This window comes from Empidonax traillii, unplaced genomic scaffold (genome assembly GCF_003031625.1).
Source record: "Empidonax traillii isolate 1590-97213 ecotype Southwest subspecies unplaced genomic scaffold, ASM303162v1 scaffold452:size499809, whole genome shotgun sequence".
NCBI classification, from domain to species: Eukaryota; Metazoa; Chordata; class Aves; order Passeriformes; family Tyrannidae; genus Empidonax; species Empidonax traillii.
This window is the reverse complement of record NW_020955645.1, coordinates 152,540-179,520: the sequence shown is the minus strand read 5'-3', so window position 1 is coordinate 179,520 and position 26,981 is coordinate 152,540. Positions and strand designations below refer to the sequence as shown.

General features: G+C 44.7%; 1 protein-coding gene across 2 annotated transcripts in view; it reads right to left on the bottom strand.

The window, feature by feature from the left end:
• The window catches only part of LOC114063151 (transcription factor RFX3-like), a 149,905-nt gene that overhangs the window by 74,457 nt on the left and 48,467 nt on the right, over positions 1-26,981 (bottom strand). For both annotated transcript variants that reach the window (XM_027895232.1, XM_027895231.1), the window contains exon 3: positions 4,158-4,413. In XM_027895232.1, coding sequence (XP_027751033.1) covers positions 4,158-4,413 — 256 coding nt within the window. The remainder of the gene's footprint in view (positions 1-4,157; positions 4,414-26,981) is intronic.

Genomic DNA, 26,981 nt, shown 5'->3' with positions numbered 1-26,981 from the left:
TAATCTAGTAGTCTTCTACAATGGAGTGACAGCATCAGTAGAAAAGGGCAGAACTATGGATGTCATCTACCTGGACTACTGTAAAGCCTTTGATATGGTCCCCCACAACATTCTGGACACTAAATTGGAGAGATATGGGTTTGGTAGATGGACTGTTAGATGGATAAGAAACTGTCCACATCTGAAGAGTTACAGTCAATGGCTCCATGTCCAAATGGAGATCAGTGACTAGTTGTGTCCCTCTGGGGCTATTACTGGGACCAATACTGTTTAATATCTTCATCATTGACACACACAGTGGGATTGAGTGCACCCTCAGCAAGATTCCAGATGACACCAAGCTGAGTGATGCAGTGGATTTGCTATATGGCATCCAGAGGGACCTTGGCAGGCTTGAGAAGTGGACCCATGTGAACCTCCCAAAGTTCAACAAGGCTAAGTGCAAGGTCCTACACCTGGTTCGAGGCAATCCCTGGTATCAATACAGACTGGGGGATGAACGGATTGAGAGCAGTTCTGTGGAAAAGGACTTGGGGATATACTGGTAGACAAAAAAATTGGCCATGAGCCGACAAAGTGCACTTGTAGTCTAGAAAGCCAATCACATCTTGGGCTTCATCAAAAGAAGTGTGGCCAGCAGGTCAATTGAGGTGATTCTCATCTACTCCACTCTCTTGAGACCCCACCTAGAGTACTGCATCCAGCACTGAGGTCCCCGGCTCAAGAAAGACTTATAAGAAAGACAGGGACAGACTTTCTGCCTGTAGCAGTAGGACAAGGGGCAATGATTGAAATCGAAAGAGGGTAGGTTTAGATTAGACATGAGGAAGAAACTGTTCACAATGAGGGTGGTGAGACACTGGAACAGGTTGCACAGAAAAGTTGTGGATGCCTCATCCCTGGAAGTTTTCAAGGTCAGGTTGGTCAGGTCTTTGAGCCACTTGATCTAGTGTAAGATGTCCCTGCCCATACTGTTTTCGGTTTTGGACCCCTAACTTCAAGAAAGACATTGTGGTGCTGGAGCATGTCCAGGGAAGGGCAAGGAAGCTGGTGGCAGTTCTAGAGAGTAAGTCATATGAGGGGCAGCTAAGGGAGTTGGGGTTGTTTAGCCTGGAGTAGAGTCAGGGACAACCGTATCCCTCTCTAAAACCACTGGAAAGGAGGTTGTGGCAAAATTTTCAGTCTCATCCACATTCTTATGCATACAAGCATCCCCAGTGAACTGCACTGGTTTTGGCTGGATGTCCTGGGTTACACAAAGACTGTGGCATCTACCTTTTCTCTTTTCTCCAAATATGCCTACTAATTTAGAATGTGAGGGAGGGAGTTAAGATAAGGGTGGTACTCTATTATCCTAGGAGAAGAATGTATCCACCAGTGTGAAAAGACTGGAAGGCTGATGGCTCAGAGGGCATGCACACCTACAACCTCAGGCTACAAACTGGGTATTGTTTCTTTGCCCTTACACAAATGACTCATCTGTGATAACTCCCCTGGGGGAGACATCAGGGCAATTCACACACATGGTCTAAAGGTATTCATCTCTGCTGATGGTCATAATGAATCCACCTGTGCTTAGAAGGTGTCAAAGACTTTAAATGTCCTCTGATCCAGTATTAATCATTCAGTGAAGAACTTCCTGCCCCAGGGGAGGTATCAGAGGCATTCTTACCTACCCTGAGCCCAATAAAACACACTCTGCACATCAAAGGTCTCCTTCCCTCACTCCAGGGGACTTCTACCACCCAGGGCTTCTACCACCACCTCGGCAGATCAGGACTACAACCAACATATGAGTTGCAGCAACCAGGTCTCATTGCTGGATCCGGCGGATGTCTCATGGGTCCTTCCAGTAACAGCCCTGCTCCAACAGCCTGTGCCAGCACTGCAGCCTGTGAAATCCTGGATCCAAATCTCACTGAATTATTGATATGGGTCAGAACCAACTCATTGTGTGTGTGTGCATGTGGGGAAAGGCTGGGCCTAGACCTACAAGTACATGGCAAGGCCTGCACATAAGGCCTGTGCTGAGAGCACATGGCAGAGCTGGAAGGCAAGGCCTGCTGCCCATGCAGAGCACATGGCATGGCTGAAGGCCCTGCAGACCTGCCTGGTAAGCCTGCCCACACTACGCCCCTGCAACCTGTGACTGGCTACAGCACAACCCACTCTGGCCTGGAAGGCCCTGCCTGGGAGGGAAAACGGAACTCTATAAATACATAAGACTCCATGCGGTCTCTCTTCTCTCTCTCTTCTCCCTCTCCAGCCAGCACCATGTGAATCATTCTCCTCTCCTTTCTCTCCTTCTCTCTTTCTTTACCCCTTTTAATCTGTTTTCTCCTTTTGTCAAAATATCTTATGTTTTTCACTAAATTAAAAAGAATTTCTCTTAGAGAACAGTGTGTGACTCTTTCTCCAGATGCTAATTAGAGGTTATAACAAACCAAAAGGCTTAAAAAAAAGTCTTAAAAATGTAACCGTTCTGGGCAGTTTATAGTTTAATCCAGAGCGCAACACAGCCTCACTAGAGCACTGACCCTCCAAACCATTCCTGACAGGTTTTAATGGGTGGGGGGAAGCCAAGCACCATCTCATTTTGATCCAGTGGGCGGGAGCTTGGGAATTTTTCTGGTTAGCTTAGCCCAGTTTTCTCAGTATTGTTTATCATTCTTCTTGATAAAGAGTTATTTTTTCACTTACATCCAGGCATATTGGATCTCTCTCTGTATTGGAGAGAACTGGGGTACTGAATTTGACGAAGAAGGCTTCCATCTGAGGTCTCTGCCCCTCCAAAATGTCTCAAACTGAGACATCAGGATAGAGTTAATTTTCTTCACAGTGGCTGGTATGTGGCTGTGTTTTGGATTTGTGCTGAAAACAGTGTTGATAACACAGGGATGTTTTAGTTATTGCTGACCAGGGCTTATCAAGGCCTTTTCTGCTTTTCACACTGCCTTGCCAGCAAATAGGCTGGGGGTGCACAAGAAGTTGGGAGGGGACACAGCTGGGACAGTTGATCCCAACTGACCAAAGAGATATTCCATACCATATGATCTCACGCTCAGCAATAAAACTAGGGGGGACGTTGGCAGGGGGGCTACTGCTCAGGGACTGGATGGGTGGTGATGCCTTAGGATTTTTAGATTTTTGTAGATTTTAAAGGATCTGTGTAGTAAATATAGATTTTTAGCATTGTTTTATAGTCTCTCACACTTTAGAATAGTAGTTAACACTTACCAAACCCTATTCCCCACCTCATATAGAATCTTCTAAATTCTTTAGGTTTATTTGGGCTCCTTTTAAGGCAGGACTATAGCAAATATATCTTGTTTAAGAACATTTGCACCCCAGGTCTGAACAACAAGATACCATCACAGTCAAAGCAACCTTCAAGCCCAAAACCCTGGAGAAGCTCCAAAGACAGTACGTGCCTTGAAGAAGAGGAAGAGGAGGAAGAAAGGGGTCTTAGGACCACCAACTCAATTTATGGGGAGGCATTACAGGGGGCAGATTTAGGGAGGATCTAGGGGTGAATAGTTCTCAGATCAGACCATAAATTGTGGAACCCCTGGACACAGGTGCACATCTTTATACTCCTTGCACCAGAAGGCCTTCATTAAAGACCTGTTCTCTATCTTATCTATACTAATATTGTCTAGTGTGTCTTTTTCTCTGGTTTTTAGGCAACAGCAGCTGGACTGGCTCAGTCAGTTCGTGGGGAGCAATTGCTAACATTTCTATCATTTGTCTTTCTTGGATTTTATTTCCAGTCTCTTTGTTATTTTTTTCTTTTCATTATAATTTATTATTCCTATAAGTATTATCACTATTATTTCTATTTGAAAATGAATAAACTGTTTTTATGTCAACCCACGAGTTTTCTCACTTTTACTCTTCTGATTCTTTCCCCCATCCCACTGGGTGAGAGTGAGCTAGTGTTTCCGTGGTGCTTAGTTGACAGCTGGGGTTAAACCATGACAGCACTCAATACTATTCACATGTACAAAATTAAACTAAATGTAAATATTTTCAAGACAAAGCCATGTATTACTGATTCTGCCAACATGCTTTTTACTACAGAAACATGTCAGCATGCAGGAACATCATAGTGATTAAGAAATATCCCCAAAGATTTAACGTAGTTCTGAAGTACTTACTGTAGCTGGGGAGGCTTGTGTTGTATGAGTCACTGAATGACCAGAATTTTCCATTGAATTGCCAATCAGATAGGTCCCTCCTGAGCTGCTAATGAGCTGTCCTCCTGCAACACCCATCTGAATCCCTCCGGTGCCCACCATACTATGAGAGGAGACCACTGTAGTTGCCTGTGAAGAACTTCCTTGAGTATCGAAGTAATTTCCCCCAGTGTTTTGGCTATACATCTGGGTTTCCGTGTAAGGATAAGTTGATCGACTTCAGGAAAAGAAAATAAAAGAAGTAGTAGTTATTTATTTTGATTGTTTAAGTGAGGGAAACATAATTATAGAAAAGAGTGTACAGTTGCTGTAAACAAACTTAATAAGATTGGCAAAGAACCCCCGCATCTACACAAAATAGCATTTCATATGTCAAAGTACTGAGTTATTAACTTGGACTCACTGTTAAAATAAGTATTCACTAAACTAAACAGAAAATGGTTTTAGTCCCATCTGAAGAGAGGTGGAGAAAAGTATGACAAAAATTGAAAATGTGAGAGGGAGATAATATATAGTAATTTATCAAACTGTTGTAACTTTTAAAATCCTACTGTTGAAGCTGGATTTTTATTTATATGCCATTTATTTTGTATACTGTTCTTCTGGTTTCAGCTGGAATATAGATAATTTTCTTCCTAGCAGCTGGTTCAGTGCTGTGTTTTGGATTTAGGATTAGAATAATGTTGATAAGACACTGATGTTTTAGTTGTTGATAAGTAGTGCTTATACTAAGTCAAGGACTTTTCAGCTTCTCATGCCCTGCCAGCAAGAAGCACAGCCAGGACAGCTGACCCCAACTGACCAAAAGGATATTCTGTGTGTCCACTTGCAGCCCAGGATGCCAACTGAATCCTGGTCTGCATCCAAAGGAGCAAGGGATGTGATTCTCACCCTCTGCTTTGCTCTTGTGAGACCCCCAACTGGAGTACTGCATACGGTTCTGATGTCCCCAACATAAGAAGGACATGAAACTGTTGGAGCAAGTCCAGAGGAGGGCCACAAAGTTGATAAGAGGACTGGAGCACCTCCCGTATGAAGATAGGCTGAGAAAGTTGGGGCTGTTAAGCCTGGAGAAGAGAAAGTTGCATGGACACCTCATGGCAACCTTCCAGTATCTGAAGGGGACTACAGGGAAGCCAGAGAAGGACTCTTCATCAGGAACTGTAGTGATAGGACAAGGAGTGATGGGTACAAATTGAAAAAAGGGAAATTTAGGTTAGATATTAGGAAGAAATTTTTTTACTGTGAAGGTGGTGAGATACTGGAACAGATTGCTCAAGGAGGTTGTGGATGCCCCAACCCTGGCAGTGTTCAAGACCAGGTTGGATAAAGCTTTGAGCAACCTGGTCTAATGGGAGGTGTCCCTGCCCATGGCAGGCGGAGTTGGGACTAGATGAACTTTAAGGTCTCTTCCAACCCTTAACATTCTGTGATGTCACGCTCAGTATATAAACTGAGGGGAGCTCACCAGGGGACTGGAATCACAGCTCAGGGATGGGATGGGCATGGGTCAACAGGTGGCGAGCCATTGCATTGTGCATCACTTGTTTTGCATATTCTATTTTTTTAATCTTCTTTTGTTGTCCTAGTAAACTTTCTTTATCTCAAAACATGAAGTTTATTTTTCAAAGAATCATAAAATCATCAAGGTTGGAAAAGACCTTTAAGATCAAGTCCAGCCTTCAACCTCAACAATTGTCAAGTCCAATTGTCAAACCTTTTTTTCCCAATTCTCTTCCCCATCCCACTGCAGGGAGGGAGGAGCGAGCGAACAGCTTTGTTGTGCTTTGTTGCTGGCTGGGGTTAAACCATAACAACTGTGTACATTACAAAACTAAATGTGTCAAAAAAAATATCAGCCAAGATGGTCCTAAATACAAGAATTCTATAAATGTTTTGTATTGATTTTAAATTCACTGAAACTCTCTGGTCAAAGCTTGAAATTATAAGCACAGCTGTATTTTAAGACATTCAGTTAGCTCAGCAGAGTGAAATTTTAAATTGGACAGCAATATGTACAGTGTTATGATGAAAAAGAAAAAAAAAACTAAAATAGAATTACAATTTGTGAAGGGCTTTGTGAAGAGAGTAAAAAATTCACAGGAACATCAGTAATTTAATACAATTCTTTCCAACTATTAAACATTTTAGCTTAATTAACCAGTTAATCTTAAACTTTTCACTTAACTCATGAACTTTATGTCATTCTTCATGTTTATAATGACTTGAATCATTATCCTTTAATGGTTTATAATCTATTATTAGCTATTGAACATAGTGGATATTTGGTCCTATGTACTAACTTGGTGTTTCAAATTATTATAGCTCAAAATACACAAATAAACAATATTCATTAGTTTTTCTAAAATGAAGAATCTGGATTTTGAAGTAGTTAAAAATTGTAGCAACTTTTCAACATCAACAAGCTTTATATTATGGCTTGTATTTCAATAAAATAAGTAAATGACAAAAATTAGTTTATTTACCCAGATGATAATTTTGACATTCAATCATAAAATCCTATAATTCTTCTTAAAATCAACTGGCACTGACATTTTGAATCCATAACAACAAACAAGTCAAAACTTCTGTGGTATTAACAATGGCCATCACGAATTCTCTCTTGTTCTTCGGAGACAACAAAAATCTCTAAAACTTAATTTTAATATCCCAAAAGCTTTTCGAGTTATGTACTATGTTACTTGTTTTCAGTTACATAAAATGATTTAAAATCTTTTGGTTTATTCTTGGTATTTCAAAAGCTTTAAAAGCAGATGAAATTCACAGTTAATCTTGAGGGACTATGTCTAATGAAAAAAAAAATAAAAAAAAGGGGGAGCAGGAGAGGTGAAAGGCTTCTGAACCTGTATAGTCATGTAGTAGTATCTTCTTTTAAGAGCTAGAATCAAGCAATATTTTACATTGCAATAACATGTATGTAGGCAAGATGGTTTGGAGAAATCTTCTTGGATTGATTTTATTAAACTGGGGTATCACTGAATGCCTCCAATGGATGGTAAATCAAGCATTTGTTAACCAAAGCAGATGCTATATATTTCTTAGAACCAGACAATGTAATAAACAGTTCTATTTAATAGAGAGTACTTAATGAGAGCACGATTAGGGGAAACAGTTCAACAAATGGGGGGTGGAACACTGGAATTTCCCCCAAAAAGGGAAAGATAAAACAAAGGAAAGATTGATGCAATTCCTAGAGAATGCCCTCATTTATTCAGTTCATTTCTCCCTCTCTTCTGTAGGCTATAATTAACAATACTGGAAAGATTGATCTGTCCAACTGACAGGGAGTGAATAATTATATTCCTAACTCTTTGTAACGAGACAGAAATGTTCCATTAGGAGGGTGGGATATGGGGAAAACAACCAAGTTCCTCCCTCCAAGTATTTACAACTTTGAAATTAAGTTGAAAGGTGTGGAAAAGAAAAACAACAGACATTTACTAAAGAATATATATATATATAGGTATATAGGTAATGCAACAAACAAACAAGCAACAGTCCTGTAACCCAACTTTCACAGAAAACAATTAAGCACTTCTTTGCCTTTCAGCGCAGTTATAACCACAGCCAGCAGGGGGCGCTGGCACCTCGTGAGGCAGGGGCTGCAGTTGCTCTCTGATGGCTAACAGGGGGCTCTGTTGGGCTCTGGCGGCCGCCCCGGCCACTAGGTCCAACAGACAGGAGGCAGCCAAGTGAGTCCAAGGCACTGGAAGGGAGAGAAGGGAGAGGACTCACGCTGGCAAAGGCTGGCAAAGGCTGTGAATTCCCTTCCTCGTCAAAGGGTGCAGGCTGCTGACGTCAGGGGGAAAAAAAAGAGGGGAAGAGCGGTCCTTCCCCCCAAAGGCTCCCCCACACTGGCTTTTCAACGAATTCGAGGCAAATCCAGGCAGTAGAGCAGAGCAGAGTGCAGGAACTCAGATGCGAAACGGGATCTCCCTCGAGGACAGAAGAAAACCAGCCACCCATCCGAGAAGACAAGCTTCGACCCCTTCCCCAAACCACTCCCTGAGAGCCTTGCAGAAACCAAGTCCCTCCCCCTTGCCTCCCCCAGCTGTAGCTACTGGGTGGTGGGGGAGGGGGGGAGGGGGCAGGGCAGGGAGAAGGGGATGGTTTCTCCCTTAGCCGTTTAGCTGGTGTGCTAAGGTTATTTAGCATTTCAATGAAGCAGTCCTTAAGCCCTGGCCTCACATAACTTTGGCGTCTTAGCTTGCTACCAAGAAGATTTTGGCATGGAAAAAATTCAGTAGGAAAAAGCAAAAAATATATAGAACTACAACACTCTTCAGAAATAGATTTAAATTTTATTCCTATTTCCAGATCTCATGATTTATTATTACAAACACATTTGCATTTCATGAAATAGATTAGATGTCAAATTATTTTTTGTCTGATGATGATATGCAAAAAAGATGAAATCTAAGAACTTAATAACTCTCTAGAAAAATATTTTCTCCACATAAAATCTTAGCTAAACAAAACTGATAATTTGTTTAATGAAAAATTGAAATGGTATAACTTTTGAAAATTAAAACAGTGAAATTACAACCCTGAGCTTGAGAAGAGCAGATTCTGGTCTGTTCAGGGCCCTGCTTGGCAGGATCCCATGGGAAACTGCCCTGGAAATAAAAGGGGCCCAGGAGAACTAGCTGATCTTGGAGAACAGCCTCCTCAGAAAACAGGAATGTTCCAATCCAATCAGTAGAAAGGCAAGCATAGAATGAGTAGAAAGATAAGCCTACAATTATAGAATCATAGAAAAGCCCAAGTTGGAAAGGACCTCAAAAGATCATCTGGTCAAATCTTTTGTGGGAAAGGGAGTCTAGATGAGATTATCTAGCACCCTGTCCAATCGCATCTTGAAAACCTCCAATGATGGGGATTCTACCCATGTCTCTGGGGAGGTTGCTACAGTGATTAAACGTTCTCACTATAAAAAATTTTTTTCTTCTGTCATGAGAAAGTTTCTCCCAGTGCCACTTTTACCCATTTCACCCTGTCTTCCCCATATGGCTCCTTGTGAAGAGAAACTTTTAGTCCTCTTTGTAGTTGCCCTTTAAGTACTGGAATACTTTAATCTCCACCCTTCACCTGGTTGGTTAATCGCTGCCAACAGGCATCTTCTGATGTGGTCAAATAAAGTTAAAGAGACAAAGGCATACACCTGCCTTCAAAGGTGGGTCCAAATTGACACTCGCATGCTGGAACATCAGAACCATGCTTGATACTGCAGATAGTGGACGTCCTGAGCATCGTTCTGCTCTAATTGCCCACAAACTGTCATGACTTAACATCAACATTGCTGTTCTCAGTGAAGTTCGTCTCCGTGAGGAAGGCAGCCTTAGAGAACATGGTGCCGGTTATACACTCTACTGGTCAGGTAAACCCAGAACTGAAAGGCATGTCTCAGGAGTTGGTTTCATGACCAAAAACTTTATTGCCTCTAAACTTGAAAACTTGCTGACAGGTCATTCTGATCGTATTATCTCCTTATGCCTCCCACTACACAACAAGCAACATGTTGTTCTCTTTAGTATATATGCCCCAACCCTCCAAGCTGACCCTGCTGAAATTCTACACCGAGGTATTCCAAGGAGGAGACTTCAAGTTAACAACTTTCAAACAGCTACAGTGAGAGACAGCTTCCAGGTAAATCTTCAAGCTAGACTCGAAGATCATTCCATAGACCCCTCTCCCAGAGTGCTTTGGCAACTTATTAAAAATAGCATCCTGCAATCCTCTGAAGAATCCTTAGGGTTCTCCTTCAAGAAAAACAAGGACTGGTTGGATGAAAACAATCAAGAGATCCTGGAATTGTTGAGAAAGAAGAGAACTGCTCACCAAGCACACTTTGCTCAGCCATCTTGCTATGTAAGAAAAGCAGCCTTTCATCTTGCATGCAGTAAGCTTCAACAGAAACTTCGAGACACCCAGAACAAGTGGATCAATCTAGCAGAAAAAATTCAATAATGCGCAGACTCAGGTGATTACAGAGGATTCTATGAGGCTTTGAAAGCAGTGTATGGACCTACACACCAGGTTCAAAGCCCTTTACTCAGTGCAGATGGTCAAATGCTTCTCACAGATAAAACTTCCATTCTGAATCAATGGTCTGAACACTTTCAGACTCTTTTCAGTACCAGTTGTTTAGTTCAAGGCTCAGCAATTCAGTAGATTACACAACAACGAGTTAAAAATGAATTGGACATTGACCCTACTATGGGAGAAACTCTTAAGACCGTACAGCAGGTGAAAACTGGCAAGGCAGACAGGGTTGATGGAATTCCACCTGAAGTCTGGAAGCATGGAGGCCAAGCACTCCATGCTAAATTTCACGAGTTTGTGGTGTGTTGTTGGGAACCAGGCGAATTACCATCAGATCTTCGTGATGCACTCATCATCACTCTGTATAAGAAGAAAGGAGATAAATCAGACTGTTCAAATTACCTTGCTCTCCATTTCTGGTAAAATCCTTGCAAGAATACCTTTGGACAGATCAATACTCGCTATCACAGAAGACCTTCTACCTGAAAGCCAGTGTGGTTTCAGAGCCCATAAAAGTACCACAGACATGGTATTTGTTCTCAGACAACTGCAAGAGAAGTGTAGGGAACAGAATAAAGGACTCTATGTAACTTTTGTTGATTTCAGCAAAGCTTTCAATAGTGTGTGCAGAAAAGGTTTGTGGCAGATTTTGGAACAATTAGGATGTTCCCCCCAAGTTCCTCAAAATGATGATTTTGCTTCATGAGGATCAGCGAGGCCAAGTCAGATATGGGGATGCACTTTCTGAGCCCTTTCTAATAACCAATAGTGTGAAAAAAAGTTGAGTTCTTGCACCAACTTTATTCACAATCTTTTTCAGCATGATGCTCCAAAGGGCCACAGCAGACCTTGATGAAGAAAACAGTATCTACATCCGATATCGTACCGATGGAAGCCTATTCAACCTAATGTGACTGAAGGCCCATAGTAAGACTTTAAATCATATTGTCTGTGATCTGCTTTTTGCTGACGATGCCGCTGACAGAAGCAGCTCTGCAGCGTTTAACATCCTGCTTTGCAGAGGCTGCTGAGCAAAAAGCTCAAAAAGGGCTGGAAGTCAGCTTGAAGAAGACATAAGTTTTCTACCAACCTGCACCTTAGGAAGCCTTTCATCGTCCCCATATCATCATTGGCAAATCAGAGCTCAAGTCAGTCCAGCAGTTTAATTATTTGGGAAGCATCATCTCCTAAGAGATGTTAGCTGGTGCTCCAGAGGGCTATATAAGAGCCTGAAAGAGAGCTACTGGTTGATTCCTGTCTGAGCTTGACTGCTCCTCGGGAACCGACTCAGGTGAGAGAGAGCTGGGACAGGCTCATTAGCTGGTTCTCGAGAGGACCATATAAACGTCTCCAGGGAGTGGGAGTGACCTGGAGCCCAGCGGGGAACAGGAACGGGCAAACAGGGGCGTGGCACATCAGTGAGGGCATGGCAGGGCAGTTTGCACAAGCAGTTTGCACAGGCAGGGTGAACAGACAGGGCACAGCCACCCACCTCCTAGGTCTCTTCTTTTTTTTCCACATTTCAACTAAAACCAGTAATGGTTTCTAAAAAAATGAAAGCCATCGCTACTGTTACCACTAGGAGTGTGTTGACACAGAACCCTCCAAGAAGGATGCAGCCATTCAGGTCTCTGGCTCCGCAGACTGTTTGACCCTGGCAGCAGTACCAGAGGACATTGTGAGAGGCACCTGTGTGCGATGAGAGCAGGTGAATGATTTGCTGTGCATGGTAGCAGAGCTCAAGGAAGAGGTAGAGAGGCTGAGATGCATTAGGGAAAGTGAAAGGGAAATAGACTGGTGGGGTCACACCCTTTTGATCCCCAAGGAAGTCCAGTGGGAGACAGTGATGCCCTGCCCCTCCTGCCATCAGGCAGATGGAGCAAATGGAGTGGATGAGGGGGAATGGAAAAAGTCCCTGTTCAGAGAGGTAAAAGAACACCCTCTCGACCCCCATCACCTCCCCGGGTGCCCTTGAAGAACAGATATGAGGCCCTAGACTCAGAAAGTCAAGTAGAGGTCAGGCAAGAGGAAGATCTGTCTGCAGGTTGCACCCTGTCTACCAGACAGGTTACAACTACAACTATAAGAAAAAAAAGAAGGGTAGTTGTAGTAGGTGACTCCCTTTTGAAGGAAACTGAGGGCCCTATATGTCAACCAGACACATCCCACAGGGAGGTTTGCTGCCTTCCCGGAGCCAGGGTGAGGGACATTGGTAGGAGACATCCTGAACTAATTCAGGCCTCAGATTACTATCCACTGTTGGTAATCCAGGCTGGCAGTGATGATATTAATAGAAGAAGTGCCAGGGCAATCAAAAAGGATTTCAAGGCACTGAGTAGATCAGTTCATGGGACAGGCACACAGGTAGTATTTGCCTCAGTTCCTGTACTTGCTGGAATGAATGAGGAGATGAATGAGGAGAAGAGTAGGAAAGCCTACCTTATCAATAGGTGGTTAAAGGACTGGTGCCACTGTCAAAATTTTGGTTTTTTTGACCATGGGGCAAAGTCCAAAGTACCCAGTCTTCTTAAATCAGATGAGCTTTATGTATCTAGAAGGGACAAAAGGACTGTAGCCCGTAAGTTAGCAGGGCTCATCAGGAGGGCTTTAAACTAGGTTTGAAGGGGGAAGGAATTGAATCCAGGCTCTCCAAAGAGAAGCCCAGGGATGAAAAACCCGAGTTAAGAGTAAAATCATCACCCCAGCTGAAGTGCATATACACTAATGCACACAGCATGGGCAGCAAACAGGAAGAGCTGGAAGCAATCGTGCAGCAGGAAAGCTATGACGTAGTCGCTAATCACAGAAACATGGTGGGATGACTCGCATGACTGGAGTGCTGCCATGGATGGCTACAAGCTCTTCAGAAAGGATAGGCAGGGTAGGAGAGGTGGAGGGGTGGCTCTATATGTTAGAGAGTCTCTTGACTCTGTAGAACTTGAGGTCACCAATGATAAGGTTGAGTGCCTGTGGACCAGAATCAGGGGGAAGACCAACAAGGTTGATATCCTAATGGGAGTCTGTTATAGACCACCCAACCAGGAAGATGAAGGGGATGAATTATTCTACAAGCAGCTGGCAGAAGTCTCAAAATTACCAGCCCTTGTTCTTGTGGGCGACTTCAACCTGCTGGATATCTGCTGGGAGCTCAACATGGCAGAGAAGAGGCAGTCTAAGAGATTCCTGGAGTGTATAGAGGATAATTTCCTGCTCCAGCTGATAAATGAACTTACCAGGGGTGAGACCCCACTAGATCTGTTGTTTACAGAGAGGGGCTAGTGGGAGATGTAGTGGTCGGAGGTGGCCTGGGCCACAGTGACCATGAAATAATAGAGTTTGCAATACTCAGGGATACGAGGAAGGCCACCAATAAAACCTCTATGCTGGACTTCCGGAGGGCAGATTTTGGCCTGATCAGAAGATTGGTCCAGAGCATACCCTGGGAAAAAACCCTTGAAAAAAAAGAGGTACAGGAGGGATGGACGTGCTTCAAGAAGGAAGCCTTGAGTGCACAGGAACAGGCTGTCCCAGTGTGCCAAAAGGCAAACCGGTGGGGTAGACCACCAGCTTGGTTGAACAGGGAGATTCTGAAGGAAATCAGAGACAAAAAGAGAGCTTACAGACTATGGAAAATTGGGCTGACTACTCAGGATGAGTTTAGGAGTATAACAATGTCATGTAGAAAGAAAATTAGAGAGACAAAAGAGCAATTTGAAGTCAATTTGGCTTCTTCTGTTAGGGAGAACAAAAATATATAAATACATTAATAACAAAAGGAGGGGCAAGGAAAACCTCCATTCCTTGTTGGACTTGGGGGGGAACATAGTTAACAGGGATGAGGAGAAGGCTGAGGTACTTAACACCTACTTTGCCTCAGTATTCACCAGTAGGACAGGTGGCCCTTGGGACAACTGGCCTCTGGAGCTGGTAGACAGGGACAGGAAGCTGAATAGCCTCTTTGTATTCCAGGAGGAAATAGTCAGTGACTTACTGAGCCACATGAATTCACACAAGTCCATGGGACCAGATGGGATCCATCCTAGGCTGATGAGGGAGCTGGCAGAAGAGCTTGCCAAGCCGCTCTCCATCATTTACCAACAGTCCTGACTCTCTGGGGAGGTCCCAGAAGATTAGAAGTTGGCAAATGTCATGCTGGTCTACAAAAAAGGCTGCAAGGAGAGCCTGGGAAACTCCAGGCCTGTCAGCCTGACCTCAGCGCCTGGAAAGGTTATAAAGCAGATCATCCTGAGTGCAATCACATGGCACCTACAGGATGGACAAGGGATCAGATCCAGCCAGCACGAGTTTAGGAGGGACAGGTCCTGTCTGACCAACCTGATCTCTGATGATCAGGTGACCTGCCTGGTGGATGAGGGGAAGGCTGTGGATGTGGTCTATCTGGACTTCAGCAAAGCCTTTGACACTGTCTCCCACAGCATACTCCTGAAAAAGCTGGCAGCCCACAGCTTGGACAAGTGCACTCTGTGCTGGGTTAAGAACTGGCTGGAGGGCCGGGCCCAGAGAGTGGTGGTGAACGGGACTGCATCCAGTTGGAGGCCGGTCACCAGTGGGGCCCCCCAGGGATCAGTGCTGGGTCCTGTTCTGTTTAACATCTTTATTGACGATTTAGATGAGGGGATTGAGTCCATCATTAGCAAATTTGCAGACGACGCCAAGTTGGGAGGGAGTGTTGACCTGCCGGAAGGCAGGAAGACTCTGCAGAGGGATCTGGATAGGCTACAGAGTTGGGCTGATTCCAATGGGATAAAGTTCAACAAGGCTAAGTGCCAGGTCCTGCACTTTGGCCACAACAATCCCCTGCAGCACTACAGGCTGGAGACAGAGTGGCTGGAGAGCAGCCAGGAGGAAAGGGGTCTGGGGGTGCTGATTGACAGGAGGCTGAGCATGAGCCAGCAGTGTGTCCAGGTGGCCAAGAAGGCCAATGGCATTCTGACCTGCATCAAGAGCGGTGTGGCCAGCAGGAGCAGGGAAGTGATTCTTCCCCTGTACTCAGCACGGGTGAGGCTTGAGTATTGTGTTCAGTTCTGGGCCCCTCGGTTCAGGAAGGATATTGAGGTGCTGGAGCAGGTCCGGAGAAGAGCAACCAGGCTGGTGAAGGGACTTGAGCACAAGTCCTATGAGGACAGGCTGAGGGAGCTGGGCTTGTTTAGTCTGAAGGAGGCTCAGGGGTGACCTCATCGCTCTCTACAACTACCTGAGAGGAGGTTGTAGCCAGGTGGGGGTCTGTCTCTTCTCCCAGGCAATCAGCAGTAGGACAAGAGGGCATGGACTTAAGCTCTGCCAGGGGAGGTTTAGGTTGGATATTAGAGAGAAGTTCTTTACAGAGAGTGTGATCAGGCATTGGAATGACCTTCCCAGGGAGGTGATGGATTCACCATCCCTGGAGGTTTCGAAGATGAGGCTGGATGTGGCACTGAGTGCCATGATCTAGTAATCACAGTGAGGTTGGATCCAAGGGTTGGACTTGATGATCTCGGAGGTCTCCTCCAACCCAGTTAATGCTATGATTCTATGATTCTATGATTCCTCAGATGGTAAAATTGACCAAGAGACAGATAACAGGTTAGCAAAGGCATACAGAGCTTTCGGTAAACTCCATGAAAGAGTTTGGTGTAATAAACACATGGAAAAAAGTACAAGGATTAGTGTTTAGAGCCATTGTTTTGTGTACTCTTTTATATGGGTCTGAATCATGGGTCATTTACCATCACCATTTGCGACTTAAAATGCTTCCATCAGCACTGCCTCCGTACAATCCTAAACATCCACTGGACTATGTGACTAATGCATCTGTTCTTGAACAGGCAGCAGTTACGAGTATTGAGGCTATGTTGCTGAGAACACAGCTGCGTTGGGCAGGGCACGTCTCCAGGATGCAGGACTACCGCCTCCCTAAGATTGTGCTCTATGGCGAACTTGCCACTGACTGCCGCAAGAGAGGAGCCCCGAAGAGGAGATACAAGGACTCCCTGAAACAATCTCTCAGCTTTGACCATATTGATCATCATCATTGGTCTATTCTGGCCTCCAATTGGGAGACATGGAGACATACTATTTATAATGCTGCTACTTCTTTTAAGAACACGTGTAGAATCCTTCTTTAGGAGAAAAGAGAACACAGAAAGAACTGTGTCTTGCCGATACCACCTAAGGAGACTTTCCGCTGTGCCTTTTGCAACCAGACTTGTCTATCACCCATTGGCCTTTTTAGCCATCAGCCCACTTGCAGCAAGCGTGGGTAGAGTCCTTCTCAAATCTTCGTTCGTGAAGTCTAGCCATGACTGGAATACTAAGATGAGGTTCCCCCTGAGACTTCCTTTCTCCAGGAACAGAAGATCTATCTACTTCAGTATTTCTTCGTAGGGCAGGTTCTCCATCCCTTTGATCATATTTGTGGTCCTCCTTCAGACCCTCTCCAGTCTGTGTGCGTCTTTCTTGAATTGTGGAGACCAAAACTGGACAGAGTACTTCAAGTGTTCCCTGAGAAGGGCTGAGTGGGATAATCTCTATGTGTGGTAGTAACGCTCCTGTGGATGCAAGCGCAGGATCTCATTTGCCTTTGTTGCTGTAGTGGTGTGTTACTGACTCATGTTCCGATTGTTGTCTACCAGAACCCCCAGGTCTTTTTGAGCAATGCTACTTGCTACCCAGACACACAGATCCTAGTCTATACTGGACTCTTTCGTCATGTCATCACAGGTACAGGAATTTCCACATCTTTTAAATTTTAAACTGGAAATCTCTCTTCCCATACCACTTGAGTGGGTGGAACTCAAGGCAAGGACTGGAGGAACAAAGTCCCTCCCACTGAAAGAGAATGACAGAAGCATAGAATGGCTTGAGTTGGAAGGGACCTTAAAAATCATCTAGTACCAACACCCCTGCCATGGGTAGGGACACCTTCCACTAGACCAGGCTGCTAAAAGCCCCATCCAACCTGACTTTGAACACTTCTAAGGATAGGGCATCCTCAACTTCTATGGGCAACCTGTTCCAGTGCCTCACCACTCTCACAGTAAATAATTTCTTCCTAACATTTAATCTCTTTTTCAGTTTAAAACCATTCCTCCTTGTCCTATTACTACATACCCTTGTAAAAAGTCCATCTTTCTTGTAGGCTCCCTTCAGGTACTGAAAGACCACAATTAGGTCACCCCAAAACCTTCTCCAGGCTGAACAACTCCAATTCTCTCAGTCTTTCCTCATAGGAGAGGTGTTCCATGTCTCTAATCATCTTGGTGGCCCTCCTTTGGACTCGCTCCAACAGGTCCATGTCCTTCCTGTGCTGGGGACCTCAGGACTGGATGCAGGACTCCAGGTGGGGTCTCACCAGAGCAGAGTAGAGGGGAAGAATCCCCTCCCTTAAACTGCTAGCCATGCTTCTTTTGATGCAGCCCGGGACACAGTTGTCTTTCTGGGCTGCAAGTGCACACAGCTGGCTCATGTCCAGCCTCTCATCCACCAGCACCCCCTAGTCCTTCTCTGCAAGGCTGCTCTTGGTCTGTTCATCCCCCAGCCTCTATTGATACCAGGGGTTGCCCCAACTCGGTTGCAGCACCTCACACTTGGCCTTGTTAAATCTCATGAGGTTCTCATGGACCCACTTCTCAAGCTTGTCCAGGTCCCTCTGGATGGCATCCCATCCTTCAGGTGTGTCAACCGCACCACTCAACTCAGTGTCATCTGCAAACTTGCTGAGGATGCACTCTATACCTTCATCTACATCATTAGTGAATATATTAAATAATCCTGATCCCAATACAGACTCCTGAGGGACACCACTTGTCACTGATGTCCATCAGGACTCTGAGCTATTGACCACTGCCCTCTGGATGTGACCATTCAACTAATTCCTTATGCACACAACAGTCCACTCATTGACTCTCTCTCTCTCCAATTTAGAGAGAAGGACGTTGTGGGGGACTGTGTCAAAGGTTTTACAGAAGTCCAGATAAATGACATCTGTAGCCCTTCCCTTGTCCACTGATGTAGTCACTCCATCACAGAAGGCCCCTAGGTTGGTCAGGCAGGACTTGCCCTTGATGAACCCATGTTGTCTGTCTTAAATCACTTCCCTGTCCTCCATGTGCCTTAGCAGATCTTCTAAGAAAGAAAAATCTCTTTTACTAAGTGTGTTCAAACGTTCATCCTGTTTGCTTCTCATACTGAGAGCATTCATGTACAAGCATTTCATCTATGCTTCTGATCCCTAAATCTAAATCTAAATATTCCCTCTTTCAGTTTAAAACCATTGCCCCTTGTCCTGTCAATACAGGCTCTGGTAAAAAGTCACTCTCTGCCCCCTTTATATATTGAAAGGCTGCAATAAGGTCTCCCCAGAGCCTTCTCTTCTCCTGGCTGAACAACACCAACTCTCGTAGCCTTTCCTCTTATGAGAGGTGTTCCAACCCTCTGGTAATCTTCATGGCCCTCCTCTGGACTTTCTCTAACAGAACCAGATGCTGTACTCCAGGTGGAGTGTCACGAGAGTGAATTTACCTCCCTCAACTTGCTAACCATGCTTCCTTTTATGCAACCCAGGATGCGATTTTTTCTGGGTTGCAAGCACACATTGCCAGCTCATAGCTCATGGCAATCCAGCCAAGTCCTTATCCATTTAACTGTCCATCCATCGAACTCATATCTCTCCAATTTAGTGGCCAGAATGTTTTGGTGGACCATATCAAAGGCCTTACAGTAGTCTAGGTAGATGACATCCATAGCCCTCCCTTTGTCCACTGATGCAGTCATTCCATTGTAGAAGACCACTAAATTAGTCAGGCACAATTTGCCTTTAGTGAAGCCATGTTTGCTGTGCTAATCTCCTCCCTGTCATCCATATGTCTCAATATATGTTCCAGGAGGATCTGTCCCATTATCTTACTGGGCATGGAGGTGAGGTCAACTGGTTCGTAGTTCCTAGGGTCCTCCTTTTTATGGATGCAATGTTTCCCTTTTGCCAGTCATCAGGGATGTGGTCTGCCGCGACTTCTCAAATGTAATGGAGAATGGCTTAGCAACCACATCAGCAAATTCTCTCAGAACCCTGGCATGCATCTTGAGTAGTCCCATGGACTAATGTATGTATGCTCAAGTTCCTTAGGTGGTCATAAACTCGATCTTCTCCTATGATGGGAGGGACTGCATCCCCCCTATCTTGGATATAGACCTTGATATTCAGGCTGTGGGAAGAAAGATTGATGGTGTCAGGGTTGTTGAAGTCCCCCAGGAGGATCAGAGCCTGTAAGTGTGATGCTTCCTGCAGTTGAAGTAAAAATGCTTAATTGACATCCTCACTTTGATCTGGCGGCCTTTAGTAAACACCAACCACAAGGTTTCCTTTGTTGGTTTTTCCCTTATTTTTTCCCATAAACTCTCAACCCATTCAACACCGGTTCTCAAAGACAACTCTCTCCAGTCAATCCATTTTTTTACATAGAGGGCAACCCTTCCATGCCTTCTTCCTTGCCTATGCTTTCTGAACAGTTAATAGCCATTGATTGCAGTGTTCCAGTCATGTGATTCACCCCACCAAGTCTCAGTGATAGCAATGAAATCATAGCTTTCCAGGTGCACAGTGACTTCCATCTTTTCCTGTTTGTTACCCATGCTGTATGCATTGCTATAGAAGCACTTCAGTGGGTCTATCAACTTTATCACCTTTTTAGAGGAACATAACCTATTTCCTTTGTGACATTTCACAGGTGTGTCCCTGTTGGTTTCTAACACATCAGTGGTCTCTGGTTCTTTTGTCCAGATGGCAAATGGATCCTTCAGTGCCTCTCAGTGAGGAATCTTAAAGATTCACAGAACATCCACTCTTGCTCCAAAGTATAAAACCAGTGCAGATATTCTACCCACTTTGAGCTGGGCAGGGGGAGTGGACAGTGTGCACTAGAAAATATAGCTTTCTTGCTATATGTATGGGCAATATCTTTCTGTTTACCCCAAGTAGTCTGCTTCCAACTTCTATGTACTTCCTTTTTGTGTTTGATTTCAGTTTGGAGCTCCATTTGCTTGGGTGGTGCTGGCTGTTCCCCAACCAGTTAAAACCAGGGGAAACCATTGCCAGTAGCAATCACAGCAGTAGCAGCAGCAGCAGTAGTATTTGCTGCGTTCTGAGAAGAGTGTGAGGCTTGTGAGGTCCTGGAGGGTGTTTGAGGAGCTTTCTGGGCCCCCAACACCCTTGGGCTCTGTGTATGTAGGGACTGGCCAGTAGGCGACAGGTCTTGTAAGAGGGATAGGAGAGAGCTGAGTGGTCCCCACTGTTGTTGCAGCCAGTTCAAACCAAAGGAATACACATGTAACTGACCCCTAGGAAGTGCCAGTGACCAGGGTGTGGTGCTGTAGGGAACAGTGTCTGAGAGAAATGGCGCAGCAGATTGTTCGTCAATTTGAGCAGAAGGGTGCATGAGAAGGGTGGCACATCCTACTAGTTGTTGGGCTGCTGCCTGCTCTGTTCACACAGTCTTATGCTGCAACCTCAATGAGGTTGAGAAAGAAAGAAAGAAAGAAAGAAAGAAAGAAAGAAAGAAAAAAAGAAAGAAAGAAAGAAAGAAAGAAAGAAAGAAAGAAAGAAAGAAAGAAAGAAAGAAAGAGAAAGAAAGAAAGAAAGAAAGAAAGAAAGAAAGAAAGAAAGAAAGAAAGAAAGAAAGAAAGAAAGAAAGAAAGAAAGAAAGAAAGAAAGAAAGAGAAAATAAATCACCAGTCCTGGTTCCAGCATCAATCCAGCTAAGGGAATGTCAGTCCTGGTTTTAGTCTTGGATCAAGACTAAATTGGTCTGGCCAATGAGATGTCCTGGGTCCTGGGGGCACTGCCCAGACTTGGGTGGGAGTAACTTTTAATGGACAGGTTTCTCCACCCTGAAGACAGGTTTCTCACTTTCCATGCAAATTATTTGTCATGTGCAGTCTGTTCTTTCAGGCCTTCTGGAAATGAGTTGGAAGGCTTTGGGGATCTTTGGTGGTCTTGATCTCCCCATACAGTCCATGCCCACTTCTTGGTTTCATTCCTGTGCTTGGGCTGCACTGTGTTGTGCTTATGTCCAGGAACTACAACAAGGATGTTTGTCCCAGAAAAATGCTGCCCTATCTCTGCGTGACCCCTCTTCTCCAGTCAAATCTCGTTCTTTCTTATGACATGTTAATACAAACAGTCCTTGGTTGACTCCACAGCCAGCCGGTGACCAGTGTTTGAGACATACGCATTAGGTCCTTATCTTCTGGGAATCGAGAGCTCAAAGGGTCTCACTTTGGATCGCTGTTTATAGGGTCACAAGAGAGTGGGCTTCAGAGTAGTAATTCATTCATAGCAATTCATTCATAGTAATTTTTCATCCTGGCTGCAATTTGAGTCAGTAACTTTCTTTGAAGGTGCAATAACAAAAACATGATTCCACTTGGGTTGTTATTCAGGAGAGAAAAATAAGTTTCCAAGGTTGTTTCTTAAAAAATAGGAACTTGCTAGACACCTGTTAGTTCCTGGGAAAAGACAGTGTTTCTGATAAGCTGGAGAAGGGCTTAGTCCAAGTGCAGTTTGTCAAGGCCGAGGTCTAATGAGCATTCCTCAGATCATAGTGTGACTTGGGGGGGCATGCACCACCACAATCCACCCAGTGACTAAAGTCAACTTCTATCGGCCTCTACAAGGGAGAACAAGAAACAGAGTACTATGTGAGGTTGTGATGGTTCGGACTTGGCTCCCTGCCAAATGCCCAACCCCCCAGTAGCAACCCCTCTCTTCCCTCCTTTCTACTTTCCCCAGGGTAAAGGAAAAAAACTATGCAAATTGAAGAACCCAAAAATTAAGCTAGTTATATAAAAAAAATATATTTTATGTATATTACAGTTAAGATGCTATGTACACAGCAAATGGGAATCCAAACACCCCCCGAAGGGATAGGGAAAGGGGAAAAAGGGATAAAAGGAAATAAAAAGGGACACTGAATAGATATGCGCAATTAAACCCGAGAACTAGTAAAATAACTAGTAAAACAAATCTCACCACGTCCCTTAGAAAGCAGGCTTGGCAGACACGGCCAGCACTCTCCAAGCTTCCATGTGGTAGGTCAGTGGATGCTGTAGGTCTCAGTCTTAGATAAGCAAGATTAATGCAGGGACCCACTGTTCCCGAACTTCGGCGGAAGAGAAGAAGAATGAAGGCTACTCCTCCCTTCTTATTTATACCACGATTTACATAAAAATTGTATGGAATACTGGGAACACTGCCCCTTCCTTGGTTACAAACTGGTAACCAGGGAAGGCCTAGATTAAAACCACCACAGAGGTCCTGCAAGAATAAATACTAGGGCCCCATAGCACTGACCTCCAAGGACTACCAGACAAAGAGCTGCAGTAGCGAAAAGACAGCACCTTGGAGAAGGAGATACCATGGTGATTGGTAACCCATGGAAACAGGATATTGCTTTACTCCCCTTCCTTGTATGTACCAACCAGCAAAAGATATAAAGTCTTGGCAGTGGACAAAACCAATGAGCAAGATCCAGAGGGAAAAACTGCACCAGCAACACATACTAAAAGATGCAAAAGCAACGGGCGAGTGCTAAGAGTGGGTGAGAGGCACCAAGGCACATGCATCAGCTGGCCTGATAAATAGTCAGGGGAACTTTGCTGCTTGACAGGAGCCAAGATCCAGGATGTCACAGAGAGACTGCCACAACTGGTAAAAAACACAGACTACTATCTCCTACTTCTTTTCCATGTGGATACCAATGACATGATAAAGCATAACCTGGACAAAATCAAGCAGGACTTGAGAGCACAAGTGGTCCAAGTGAAAGGGGCAGGTGTCCAAGTGATCTTTTCTTCTATCTTGCGAGTCAGGGATAGGAGTGCCGTCAAAAGTCAATGCATCATGCAGATCAATACCTGTTTTCGTGGATGGTGTTGTCCTCAGGGCTTTGGTTTCTATGGTCACAGGACACTCTTCAATGAATACAGCCTATTGGGAAGAGATGGAATCTACTGATATAGAAGAAGCAGGAGAATCTTCTCCAGCATGTTGACTGACTTAGTAAATTGTACTTTAAAATAATAAATTTGGGGGGGTGGGGTTCACAGCTCTGACACCTGTATATCCATGAGCAACAGGGTGGATGAGCACACCTACCAAAGTAGAGAGGAATGCTCCCCAACCCTCTCCAAAGGCAAGAACCCCAAATCCAGCCATCTCAAGTGCATGTATATGTAGTCTGGTCAACAAACAGGAGGAACTAGAGCTCCATACCCAATCTGACAGTTATGATGTCATAGGAATCAAAGAAACCTGGGGGGAAGCACACAATGGATGGCTACAAATTCTTTTGGAAAGACAGGAAGGGAAGAAGAGAAGGTGGAGTTGCACTTTACGTAAAATGGAAATTTGAATTTATAGAGGTAAGATATGGAGACCACAAAAGTTCTACCATTGAACACCTTTGGATCAAGATTGGAGCAATCATCACCAAGGAGTATCTTATGGGAGGCATCTGTTAATGACCTTCCAAGCAGGATGATAAGGCTGAGGAAACCTAACTTTGGCTGCTCAAAGAATTCTCAGGCCAACAGAGTCTGGTCCTCATGGGTGACTTCAATTACCCAGACATTTGTTGTGAAAACAACACAGCAGTGCACAAGTTGTCCATCAGGTTCCTGAAATGCATTGAGAACTGCTTCCTGCTACAGATGCTGGACATGCTGACTAGGAACAGTGCATTTACTGCTCACAAACCAAGAAGACTTACTTGACAACATAACTTACCAATGGTAGCCCAGCAATCACAGCATTGTAGAGTTTAAGATCCTGCCAAGCACAACTGAAGAACAGTAGTAGGACAAAAACCCTGGATTTTAGAAGTCAACTTGAAGATACTCAGAGCCCAGGTGTGAGGCATTCAGTGGAAAGCATCCATGGAGGGAAAAGGAGTTTGGGAGTGTTGGGAGTTATTGAAGAACAGTCTCCTGGAAGCACAAGAACATTCCATCCCCTACAAAGGGAAAGGAAGGCAGAACAAGAGACCACTCTGACTTAACAATGACCTTATGAGTGTCCTTAAAAGCAAAAAAGAAGCATAATGGCTATGGAAAGGCAGTCAAATAGCCATTGAGAACTATAAGAACCTTGCTAGGGCATGCAGAGATGCAGTCAGGAAGGCTAAGGCTCAGCTAGAACTGAAAATGACCAGAGAACAAGAAGAAAGGATTCTTCAGGTATGTCAACCAGAAAAGGAAGGTCAAAGAAGGTGTACCCCCCCTCCCCATAAACAAGACTGGCAGATGGGTAACAACAGACGAGGAGAAGGTTGAGGTACTCAACAAATTTTTTGCTGCTGTCTTCAATAGTAACCTCTCTCCCACACATCTTGAGTGGATAGACTGCAAGACAGGGACCAGGGGAGCAAAGTCCATCCTATTGATCATGTTCGTAACCACTTGAAGAAACTGAATATACATGAGTCTATTGGGACTTGATGAGATGAATCACAGAGTCCTAAGGGAATTGGCTAATGTAGTTGTCAAACCATTCTCAATTATATTTGAAAAGATAAGGATGTCAGGTGAAGTAGCAGGTGACTGGAAATAGGGAAACATTGCACCCATTTTGAAAAAGGAGGACCCTGTGAACTACCGACCTGTCAACCTCACCTCTGTGCCTGGGAAGATCATGAAACAGATCCTTCTAGAAGCTATGCTAAGGCACATGGAGGACAGGGAGGTGATTTGGGGGAGTCAACTTAGAATCATAGAATCAGATGGGTTGGAAAGGGTCTCTGAGATCATCAAGTCCAACCCTTGGGTTCATCAAGGGCAAGTCCTGCCTGACTAACCCAGTGGCCTTCTATGATGGAGTGGTTACATCAGTGGACAAGGGAATGGCTACAGATGTCATTTATCTGGACTTCTGTAAAGCCTTTGACACAGTCCCCCACAACATCCAGAGGGCCCAACAGTTCTATGTTCACATGGAATAAGGAGTGATGTCACTCAGGGGTCCATATTTGGACCTGTGTTATTTATTATCTTTACTAATGACATAGACAGTGGGACTGAGTGCAACCTCAGCAAGTTTGCAGACAACACCAAGCTGAGTGCTGCAGTTGACACTCTGGAGGGAAGGGATGCTATCAGGAGCAATCTTGACAGGCTAGAGAGGTGAGCCTGTGCAAACCTCATGAATTTCAAAAAGGTCATATGCAGGGTCCTGTACCTGTATGGGAGAATCCCATGCAAACATACAGGCTGCATGGAGAATGGATCAAGAGCAACCCTGGAGAGAAGGACTTGGGGGTGTTGGCTGACAAGAAGATGAATATGACCAAGCAGTTATAGAATCATAGAATCATAGAATCATTAAGGTTGAAAAAGGTCTCTAAGATCAAGTCCAACCTTTGACCTAATACCACCATACCCCCTAAACTATATTGGAAAGTGTGGGGTGCTTGGTCAAGAACAGGCACTATGGACAAGCCATATTAATAGACCTTAAGCCTGAATTAGCAGGAGACCTGCCTTTAGGTTAGAGGAAAAGTACTGACTCTGATGTCAGCTTGGAGGAATGCTGTGAGATAGCTGCGAGGAGAAATGCGCATGAACACTACATATGGACCAACGGACCAATCGCAAGGCAGCAGGTGCTGGGTACTGAGAAGTGTGTTTAACTATTTCAAGCCAATTGTGTAGCGACAGGTGCCTGTACTCGACCAATGGTGTAATGACATGTATGTGTAAGAAAGTATAAAATAGCTACTGTTAACACATAGTAAAGTGGATTCTGCCTATCGATCATATTGGTCTGTGTGCAGTTTCTCCGTGCCCTCTCTGCCACATTTGGTGCTCCGGAATAGGAATCTGGGACCCTTCGGCTGTGCTGACATGGAACAGTAAACGACGGGAAGGAGGGAGGAAGAGAGGAAACTGGCTGTAAAAGAGTGCTGTCCCCGACACTGGTTGTTTCAACGCACTGGACACGGTAAGCCTGTCTGTTGCTAACAAAGGAAAGCTTGGGTGGGGGCTTCCCAGGCAGCCAGGGAGGAATGGGGGCTACCCTGACCAAAACGGAAGAGGCAGTGGTAAAACTCCTCCAGCATATTCTCTCTACGAGAGGAATTAAGTACAATGAGGCTGCACTGAAGCAGCTACTGTCCTGGGCAAAAGGAAAAGGACATTTTGCATCATTTAACAATGCCTTTGAAGTGACTTTATGGGAAAAGATTGGGCAAGATCTCTAGGACGAAGTCTCAAAGGGTACCAAGGACATGACCAGACTATCTGTAACATGGCATTTAGTGAGTGATGCCCTGAAAAACGTAAAAGCTGAAAGGGAAGCTCACTCAGCTTTTGTTGCCGTGGGACCGCAGCCGCAGACCAAACCCTCCCTGTTTTCGGGACCGATAATACCTGGTCCAGCAGCAATAGTGCCTTTACCTCCCTGGACACCAGCTCCCTCACCAGCAGTAGTGGGTCCTCTGGTGTCTCCTCCTGTTGTTTCCTCTGCGCCTCCCGACCCAGCAATGCAACCGAAATTGAAAGGTCGTTACGGGCTGACGGAATCCGAGGAGGGGGAAGGGGGTCGGTCTGACCTGCCACAAAACCCTCCCCATCTCGATTCTGCTAAAGACGATACAAAGGAAAACCCGGTGAAGCCCATTCCGTCACTGTATCCACCGTTACCAGACTCATCAATGGAGGCAACGGGGGGGGGGG